Below are 10,971 nucleotides of genomic sequence, written 5' to 3' on the forward strand. Positions count from 1 at the left end.
TAGATTTTGAGTTGTTTGGCAGTCTCCCACTCTTTCTCTCTAGGCTGTTTTACATATACTTCATAGTATGATTTCCTTTAGAAGAAATTTCATCAGTTCAAGTACTATTGTTCCTTCCCCACACACAGTTTTACTAGGCTGCACTGCTCCGGCTAAAATTAGACTGTATGAGAGACTTTGGATTGGTGACTCATTTTTGAATTCATTCTTTTAAGATCTTCACTGGTTTGCACTTCTGGAAACATGGCACTGTTAGTACGATGCTAATGATAGATGAAATGGTTGATGGGGTCTTACTTTTTTCCAATAAAGTTATTGGGGGAGATGTCAAGTATAACAAATAAATGGATGTATTTTAATATACAAACTGCAATGTTCTGAAAAGAGGGGGCTCTGCACTTCTTTGTTTAAAGAAAATATCCACATGCTTCTCTTCTAAATTCTAAGTTTCTAGTACAACTGCAGAAAGTGTATTAATTCAAACATAAAAGTGGGAACTAGGCAAGCTTCCCTTGAACAGAGCAGTGAAAAGTCTTTTTAATTGGTCACCACCAGTCTTACTAGAGTAACTTTTTAACTAAAGCTTCTGAGAAATCTTAGAAGGTGGTCCTACATATATTTGTAGTAATCTGGAAGTTATCAGGAAATGAGTTTTTGAGGTCAAATTTGTTCTGCTTAGATGGGAATGCAACTGTTATACATGCCTAGCCTTCACACAGTACAGGTTATAAATGGTGAGATTCACTACCACAAGATGTTATGATGGCTACCAATTCAGATAGCTTCAAAAGGAGGTTAGACAAAGTCATGAAGGCTAAGGTGACCAATGGTTACTAGTAATGGTGGCTAGATGCTACTTCAGAGGTAAAGGCAGTATGCCTGCGTATACCAGTTGCTGAGGAATGGAGGCAGAACAATGCTGTTGTACTCATGGGGGTTTCTCATGGGCTATTGTTTGAACAGAATATTAGACCAGGTAGTCTTTTGGTTTGATCCAGTATGGCTCTTCTGTTCTTAAGTCAGAACCCAACTGAACTCTTCTGACACCTGATATGAACAAAGTTAGATCAATCAACATTCCAGACTAGGGGCCTGATCCTTTAAAGGGAGTGCAACCCCCTCAAGAACAGCTTAAACATAACTTCCTAAATCAAATGAATGACCCACTAATGCTCCTTCTGTTTTATTAGGACCGTGTGTCAGCTTATTGACCCTCAACTGTTTCATATATCATTACAGGCACAGATTCAGCACTTCTACTTGGAAAAAACGTGCTTGCTTGGGGTCCTTTGTCTTTCCCATGAACAACATACTCCTGCTCTTCTAACATGCATGCACACACAGAATTCTGATCAAACACAGCAGAAGTCAAGAAGAGCCAGAAATCAGTGAGTTGTTAGAACCTAGCAACATCCATCCTATTGACAGTTCTGCAATTGGGGATGCAATGTAATGCAATGCAGTTACTTGGGATTAAGTCTCACTGAATTCAGTGAGATTTCCCAGTAAGTGAACATGAGTAGGATTGTGCTCCAAGTAGTTTAACTCCCTGGATCTACATCTAAGTATACACTGACTTCTAAAAATATTTCTGAAAATTGAAACTGATAGAAAATACAAATATATTCAAATTTTGAGGTTTCACTACCTTACATTCGCATCAATTCAAATTAAGAGAGAGCATAAGGATGACAACACCAGGGAAAAAAATTCAAAGCTTTTACTTCTCACTATTCTATCATCACCTTGAAGTCAATTTTCACCTTTTTCACTGGCTGAATCTGTTATCTTACATTTTGCTTTGGGGCTCATGTGTTCTTGCAATATAGCAGTACTGGATTATGAGAATACTGACAAGCATGTTTGCTAAAAAAAAAAAAAAGTCACGGTGCTTGTATTTTTGTAGTTTGGGAATCAGATTCTGTACCAATTCTGTAACATTTGGGGAAATAAATGTAAAAATATGAACAGGGACAGAGCAACTATATATGTTGAGTTTTTCAGATGTAAAACAGTGAAAAAGCAAAAACATCCAGCAAAGAAACAAGAAATCTACATAAAATCATAAGATAGTGCTTAGTTCTGCAAATAGTTTTATCTGGCCAACTGTTTTTATCCAAAGCCACTTCAGAATAACCAATAAAACCATTAAGAGATGATAGACTAGGTGGCCCCCTGGGAAACTACAGAGAGCAACAGCAATTGCCAGGGCTGACAACTTACAGTTGCAGGGAGAGAACTGTAGACTGTAGGGATCACAGCTGGGAAGGGAAGGGTTAAACCTCCCTGCATGCTAAGCTATAGATGAAAATTGTCCCCCTGACACTCTGTATTTACTTTTAAAGTTGACAACACTATGTAGATACAGTGCATTTAATGCAATTGTGTTAGGCCCTGAATCATACAAGAAGCAAAACTAGGATGGGTCCAGGATGAGTCCAAGAAGCAAACACCTCATCAGCACAATTGTTCTTCAACTGTGGTCTCAGTGGGCTGCACAAAAAGTAAAAAATAAACAACTCCTGCTTCACACTCTGTAATCTCCAAATTATTTTCAAAGTCATCATACTTTCCAAACCATTTTCAAAGAAAGACAAATAGGTGTATTACATTAAACTAGATGCCACCAAGGCATGGATTAAGGCTAAAAGACCATGGTTATCCAGGAAAGGGTGCAGTTTGCCCATCACACAAACTTGAAAAAAAATCACTACCTGAGATGTGAAGAACAAAGTAGTGCCAGAGGAAGAGGAAAGAAACACTAAACCGTGGCTCCCTATGGGGACATACTTCCAAATAAGTAACTAGGATGCAAGGCTGATAAAGGCCACAATAATGACTGAAGTATTTCTAGTTTCAGAAGCTGAGCACTTTGGTTTATCAATAACATGTTCCAATTTTTTTAAAACACACCAATCACTTTCTCTCCATAAGACACCCCCCCCCACACACACACAGACACATGCACTGTAACCTCAAGCAGAGATATACATGACAGCAAAAATAAAGTGGCAATGGCAGTCACTTAAGGAATTTAACATTGCCAAAGCCAAACACAGCTTTTCAGCACATATTGCTACTAGAGTGAATGGTCCCTGGAGTAAGATCCCTGACAACCATATATCAGTCATACACTTATTAGCACATCACCAGCCACAGGTGAGAATGCGCCTTGACAGAACCTGGAATGTAAAGCTCCTCAAAAGTATTTAAAAAAGCATTTTGATAGGCAAGGTGAAAACATGAAAGAAAAGGTTTGCACCCCTTTGGATGTCACTGTTGTAGTAGGAAAAAACAAACATGTGAGCTAAGTGATGAACATAAAGCATGCATCTAGAATCAGGATGGAAGAATGGAGAAGAGAAGAAATGCAGTCACAGCTTGACCAGTGTATGTATGGCTCCACAGTTTCAGGGCCAAGATTAGAAGACAGATGTGAGCACTGGGACTGTAGATTCCTTCCCCTTCCCTGTAGTAATGTGAAATCCACAGCACATTGTGAAATGAACAGTGTAAATTGGGGCAATTTGTACAGCACAGTTTGCATTTTTTTAAATTGAACATTTTCTGGTACCTTAGATCTGGAGCAGCAACTATTGATCCTCCAGATGTTTTGGCTTGCAACTTCCACCAGCCCTAGCCACCATAGCTAATAGCAAGGGAAGACAGGAAGTGCAGGCCAAAACATCTCAAAGGCCATATGATGCCCATGCTAGCACAAGAGTGCATCAGAAAAATACTTGGTTTATTTTATATTTTTACCAGCATTTAATAAACAGCAAAGCTAAAAGAGGACCCCATGTTATTATTTTTATTTCAGTACACTGCAAGTATGTAAACTGAAATATTTGAAAAAAGTTTAAAAGCACTTCCAATGCGATCCAATGAGGCTGCTTTGTAACAGTCCAAACTCAGAGGATTTAAAGGCATGCTGTGGAGGGAAGATGGCCTACAGACATGGGTTTCTAAATGTTTTGTCTCAGAAGACAGTGTGGTGAGACAGTGTGGTGTAATGGTTAAGAGCATGGGACTGGGACTCAGACGATCTGAGTGCTAGTCCCCGCTCAGCCTTGGAGCCAACTGGGTGACTCTGGGCCAGCCACAGACTCTCAGCCCAACCTACCTCACAGGGTTGTTGTGGGGATAAGATGGAGGAGGAGAATGATGTAAGCTGCCTTGAGCCCTTTATAGGAAAAAGGCAGGATAGAAATTGAAAAATAAATAAAACACAAGGAGTGGAGGTTTAATCACCACAGGGATAGCACATATGCTGGCAGTGCCTATCTTCTACCCGCCCACAAAATCCCATCTCCAAGGTCACTCCTATGACCTCACAGTTAGAGTTGGCACAGTTTGCTCTGCATGAGCTGTGAAGGCAGCAAGAGGAAGTTTCCAAGGTTGGAAATGGGATCCCGAATAATCCCACTGGCACCTAGACAGTCTAGTGGCCATAGGTTTGTACCTTTGATGTGATTTAAATGTTTTATTGTGCAAAATGTGTTACTGTAATACTAAATCACCTGAAAAAACATTAATTACACCTTTAGAATGGCAAAGCTTGTCTCATATTGTATTTGCAATTGGCATCCATTTGTTGTTACTAATGAGTTTTATGAAATGGAATTTTTTTGCCTGGAAAATAAAGTACCATGAAAAATTCAGTGCTGTGGTATAATACAAAACCATGAATTGCAGTGTCCCACATCACTGCTCCCTGCAGCAATTTCTCTGTCCCATGTTAAACCAGGTTAAAGATTAGATGAGGTACTAACCTTAGTCAAAATTACCATAAGCCTGGGTATGCGATTAACTAGTGTTCTGAAACCAGGTTCAGAAACTTCTGTAGTTTGAACCACAGTTTAAGATAGTATTGCTTGAAATTCATCAAATCCTGCTTCAGATAGGGCAGATACAAGAAGGTTTAACTTAGATTTTTCTAAACTGGACTTCTCTTCACTGTGGCTAAAATAATAGGAGGAAGTACTTGATGAAGTAAGGGAATTGCTATTGATTTTCAAGTTATTAAGTGTAAAACATGTATTATACTCAACAGCCATTGATAAACATTTTAGAGATTCAACAAGGAAACCTTTGGTGACCAAGTGTGAAGATATATATATTTCAACTTGTACAGCAGTGCCCTTAAGCCGGAGTTCCAGAGCCCTAAAATGACAAGAAACCACAGCTTATAACTCTGTCTTGCTTCAAAAAAGACAAACCAGAGTCCCTACTTCTGGCATCACAATAAACTATAGATGGAAGGTTCCTTGTTTGTTTAGTCACTCCCTCTAACAGGAGTCAAAAGGAGTGATTAGATAACATGCAGCAGCATACTTGCTCATTTGCAATAAACATGGGTTCCCCTGGAATCCTGAAGGTGTAGCATGCAAACTGGCCCATTAATTTGTGATCACAGAAGGCAAACTGATAGGAGTTAGAATATGAGCCCCATATATTATCTACCCTACATCATATCCTATAATGGGCCAATACTAGAAATGATGTAACGCCATTAAGGGATTTACCATGCACTTTTTTAAGAGCAGTGGCAAAGGGGCAAGCAGCAGATGGGAATCAAAAGTGTCCATGTTTTCTGCATGTATGTAGTTAGTTTCTTCTTACTCGTACACTGAGCTATTTAATAAAGTTTTTGGACTTTGTTCTCTACAGCAGCAAGTGTAGGTGTGCACACAGTGAAATCACCATTAACTTTTCTGAAACTGCAGGAAAAGTTTACATTAGAATACCAAGGCAGTTAAGCACTTTCTACATCCGCCACAAATGCTTAAGAATTTTAAACAAATGATAGTATTGAAAAACATATACCCTATGAACTTGTTTTGATGTAATAAAAATGTGAACAAACAATCAAGCAACCAAACCTACAGGCAAAAAAACAACTTATAGACTCACTGGAATTCTGTTGACAACTTTGTTCAAGAGCAGCCAGTTCACACAAACAATATAGTTAGTAAACTTCAAGGGGCTGTGAGCAGACTGGGGTGAGTGACCACATTGCCTCTTGTCCACTCCTGCTTTGCTAAGCAACTCAGGAACTATTTCTAAGTTATCTAAGGTTAATCAATCCAGAATTGCAATGCACAATTCCAAGCTCACATTTCACAGCAACAAGATTCAGGGTTGTTTCAATCCAGAAGTAGGGCACTTGCTCACTCCAGTGTGGCCAAAGCTAGCTTTGGGTTAATTAACCTGTAGCTGGGTTAATTAACTCCAGTATTTAAATACACTTGATTCATCTTTATTGGGAGAAAATTTCTTCTGAGGTAGGAATATGCATGTTTGCAAGTTATACTCATAATACTACACATAAAGATATTATGGCCAACCTAAAACCAAGAGACTCCTCCTACATGAACAGGAAAAGGTTCAATGAAAGAGTAATATACAAGAGGTCTTCAAAAAATGTCCATACTTTTAAAAACTCTATTAAGAATTTTAAAAACAAATTACATCACTTTTCTACAGTCACTTTCTTTTGCAATGCATTTTCCCAACACCATACCAACTTTTTCATATATATATATAATATATTTATAAAATATAAAAGTGCAGAAACTTTACGAAGACCCTAGTATAATTGATATAGATTCAGTTTAGACAACTGAACTGCTGTCAATTAACAGGAAACTTGGCCAAAAAGCAAACACAAAAATCAACAAATTAATACTTTCCTTATTAACTTGTTATTTCTAAGGAAACAGCACCAAGGCTACTGTTTACTACTATCAGTGTTCATTTATAGTATAACAAACACCTTCTGGGTCATAGTGAGATTGTTAAGGCTCAAGTAATTCCTGCACAGAAAGAAATACTAGGCTATTACAGAGAATTTGGCAGGAGGGGGAACATATACCATAACTGTGTTCAGGCTACTCTCACTGTTCAAAGACTACCAGCGTACCTTACATCAAGCAGAATGAGGAAGTCTAGACATAGATATGGAAAGTGCACAAATGCTGTCATTCATTAAAAAAGACGGTGATACTGAGCGCCTGAACATGCACACCAAGAGCAGAGATGGGAAAACAAGGCTGTGCTGTGCTCTTTGGGGATTTCTACATGTGCACTGTGGCCAGGATCCAGTGAGTAGTATAGCTGAAGAATTTTTGATTTTGGACTTAACCATCCCACTGGGCAGGAGGAATGGAAGGCTCTTGAGATGGCAATGTGTGCTGATGTTGTTACGTGCTACCAAGTTATCGCCAACTTATGGCAACCCTATGAATGAATGTGCTCCAAAATGTCCTGTCCTTGACAATCCTGCTCAGCATTGGAGATTCAAGTCTGTGGCTTCCTTTATGGAATCAATCAATCTCATAATTGATCTTTCTCCTCTTCTTCTGCCTTCAACTTTCCTTAGCCTTATTGTCTTTTCCACTGAGTGCTGTCTTTTTTCTTAATGTGGTAAGCCAGTTCTGCTATGGTTAGGAGGACTTCTATCTGTTCTGCTGCATGGGGTCCTGGTTTTTTTTCTCCAAATCCTGGCCTGACTACACCACTGGACCAAGCCCTATTCATTCTAGATTAGGAAAGGGAGTGGCATTTTTTAAAATACTTGCTTCTGCTTATTGCTGTCATGATGTGATAATATATGGCAGCATATTTTTACACATATAAACAATTGTGCTGGCATTTTGTTGATGTAGGAATGCCATGCTGTGCTAGACAGTTGCAGTTGAAACATGAGTGCAAAAAGTAGGAAAGGTCACAGAATAAATGTTCCAAATTAACACAGTAGCCTGATCGTTGCCCCTCCACCTGCAAGATTTCCTCTAGCATCCAATATCTTATAACGACTTCATTCTCCTTTCTAAAGGCATATCAAAGGAATATAAGGCCATACAAGAAAAATCACAGTATGATCCTATATACGTCTACTCAAATGTGAGTCCTATTGACATTAGTGGAACCTATTCTCAAGTGTGTCTGGGACTACAGCCTTAGTCCCTACATGCATGTTTCAGTCTTAATATTGCTCAATGGCAGAAAATAGGGTCTGCAAAGGAAGTATGTTAAGAATTATGGTAGATCCAATATCACCATATCTGCATGTGTTCATTTCAAAGGTTAGCAACTCTAATCAACACTTCGACATTTCTATTAACTGGGAAACAAAATCTTTTTCTTTAAGTTGGGATGAACAGAACACTTGATCACTCACTGCTTTGGCATGGGGAAAGGGAGCATTGCAGTGTAATCCCACGTGCAAAAACCAGGTAGCAGGTCAGGGGAAAAAATTCCAACTGAGAACCTAGACTGCAGGTGACTCTCAGAGCAGCCCATACTGGGAGCTTCCTATGAGTGTGTTTGCCCGCCTGCCAAGCTACCTTTGCACAGACTACTTATGTCCACAATGGCACCCTAAAGGAGAGCATTCACTGCTGAAGTGTAAATAGAGTCTATGAGTAAATTGAACTCTAAAGAAACAACTTGAAAAAGCAGAAAACATATGAGGGCAAAATAAAGGCAGTGCTATTTATTACACGTATACCCCCACTTTCTTGATTGCGGAAGTCAGTTGGTCTCCCCTCTAAGCACTGACCTGATTTAGTCCTGCTAGCAAGGTTCCTCCAGTCCATTTCACCAGCTCCTTTTAGTATCAACACAGTTTGGAAACATTGGTAATTTGGTGTGGCACAATGGCTATCAGACATGGAGAACTAGTGTAGGTGGGTCCGTGACTCGGGTCTCTGGTCCAGCCATCTGCTTGTGCTATCAACTTCCTAAGCATGCCACTTTCGGCAGCAAGTGACTAAAAAGTATGCTGTGCAGAGAGGATGACCTAAAGCCACCAGAAACGCTGTCCTCTAGGCCAGACTGGCATGTGCTTGTTCCCAGTACCTCCTCCGCGCGCTTAACTTTAATTCGCACATGCTTTAACTCTGATAACTCCCGTGATCGACGAGGAAGATGAACAACTATCTTTACTTTGCCTGTTCACAGTTTCTCTTTGAATCTGGGAATCTTCCTGGAAAGACAAGAGCACCCCAAAACACTACCTCGGTAGTCCCAATCTTACTAATATCTTGCAACTTAAAAAGGGGAAAAGGAGAAGTCATGCACGAGGGGAGAAGCGGCTACTCCCGCCTCTGCAACGCGAAGCTCCGCATCATCTTGACTCGGGCACGCAAAGAGCAGGGGGTGGCGAGCGCCCCTACCTGCAGAGCCGAGGGAAGGCTCCATCCACAGTTTCCCCGCTCTCAAAAGAGCAAAACGCGACAGCCGCGCTCAGTTCCGCAGAAGCGGCTGCGACACAAGCACACCGCCCCAAGCCCGGAAACGCTCGGCGCACGCGTGCACGGGCCCCCGACAGGCTCCAGCGCGCGACCTAGACGTCAAGGACTCGCGCCCAGCCCTGGGACGCATGCGTCGAAGAGAGCACGGTGCAGGTACCAGCTTACAAGCCCGGGCGAACCTAAGTCATGTAGCGGCGCATGCGCCGCCTCTCCGTGAAGAGGTGGGAGGTTCCAAGAGCTGCGGACTGCTGTCTGGCCGTTCCGGACCGTTCCATGCTGGCTCCGAGGGGGGAAGTAGGAAGTTTCAGGGAATTAAGCATAGGGGATGTTTAATTTGGGATATGTCCCTCGGCGCCCCCTCGAGTTGAATGATAGGGTGGTAGGGTCTGAGCCAAAAAAGGCTTGCAGGACCCACTGTTGAAGGTGGGCGCTGGTCTTATTTAATGTTCCTAAGCGTGTTTGTAGCACTGCGTTTCCCTGAATAGCCTCAGGAGCTTTTGCAGGAGATCTGCCCGTTCTTAATTGCATATGATAGGGAAAGGATGAGACTGACCACTGCGGTACTCCCTGACTAGGCGAGTTAGAGGAGGCGTAGATGACTTGGTGTGCTCCAGATGTTTCAGAGTGCAACTCCCATAAGCCCCAGCCAGCAGGGTCAATGGTGAGGAATCCTGGGGATATCCTTTAAGGCAGCAGGGGATCACGTTGCCTAATCCTTAGTGAGGGCTTATTTCTTACAGTGGTATCCTGTCTTCACCTTTCAAAGAGGCTTACATAATTCTCCTCCTCTCAGTCTTATGATAAAACATTTCTGATTCCCTGTGCTTGAACTCTCTGTAATCTTGCTGAGGGCTCAACTGGAAGAGCTCCTGTCTGTCATAACATTTGAAATTCACAATTTTTGTGTTTGAATATAATGCTAGCGTAACAAGAGCATCTGCTGAAACAGCATTCTTGGCTATGATAATGCTGTAATAGCATGAGAAGCACTGGACACTCAGAAGTTAATTGCTGGCATCTAACTTTCCATTTAACTGTCTACTGTTGAAATGATAAGTGTGAAATGTGGCCAACTTTCTCTAGTTCACAGTGTGCAGAAGGCGGGATCAGTGAGTGATGAGTTTGCTCTTAAATGTATAAAAATGTTTCTGCTGATACTGGTCTCTTGGAGGAAGAACGGGCTGCTTTGTATTGTGTGCCAGCTTCAATAAATTGCTTTTGATTTTTGAATCTTGCTGGTCATTTGTTGTCTCTCACATTAGACAAACGAACCTTGGGCCAGTCGGAGTTAGAGTCCCTGATGCTCACAACAACCACTTTTTGAGGTAGACTGGGCTAAGTCTGGCCCAAAGTCACCTAGTGACCTCCATAGCTTAATGGAGACTAGAACCCAGATCTCCTGAGTCCCAGTCCTGTTTAAAGAGGAGGCTATGCTTCTGCTTTGCCTTACTTTGGCTTTTCTTTTCTTCAACAGTACAGGAATTTAAAGTATTATGGTCACAATCTTGAACATACACCCAAGTAAGTCAGTCCCATTAAACAGAGAACATACTTGCATTTACTACATTTTTATACTGCCCAATAACCAAGGCTCTCTGTGTAGGTAACAAAACTAAAACCCTATAATACAATAAGGCAAATTATAATTTACAAATTCACCTCAGAATCAAACCTGGAGTCAAAAGTTTTTGAAAACAAGAAACTTATGAAGTGT

General features: G+C 41.0%; 1 protein-coding gene across 11 annotated transcripts in view; it reads right to left on the minus strand.

Annotated features, from left to right (window-relative positions):
* Positions 1-9,341, minus strand: part of CMC1 (C-X9-C motif containing 1) — a 48,242-nt gene extending 38,901 nt beyond the window's left edge. For 7 of the 11 annotated variants that reach the window (XR_006413508.1, XR_006413502.1, XR_006413495.1 and 4 more), the window contains exon 1: positions 8,564-9,172. Coding sequence is in view for 7 of the 11 variants with exons in the window: in XM_044417729.1 (XP_044273664.1) it covers positions 8,564-8,675 (112 nt within the window). In the remaining 4 variants the exon portion in view is untranslated. The other 4 variants (XR_006413498.1, XM_044417743.1, XM_044417709.1 and 1 more) reach the window with 4 other exon arrangements.
* Positions 9,342-10,971: the final 1,630 nt, after the last annotated feature.

This window comes from Varanus komodoensis, unplaced genomic scaffold (assembly GCF_004798865.1).
Source record: "Varanus komodoensis strain SLA01 unplaced genomic scaffold, ASM479886v1 scaffold10, whole genome shotgun sequence".
NCBI lineage: Eukaryota > Metazoa > Chordata > Lepidosauria > Squamata > Varanidae > Varanus > Varanus komodoensis.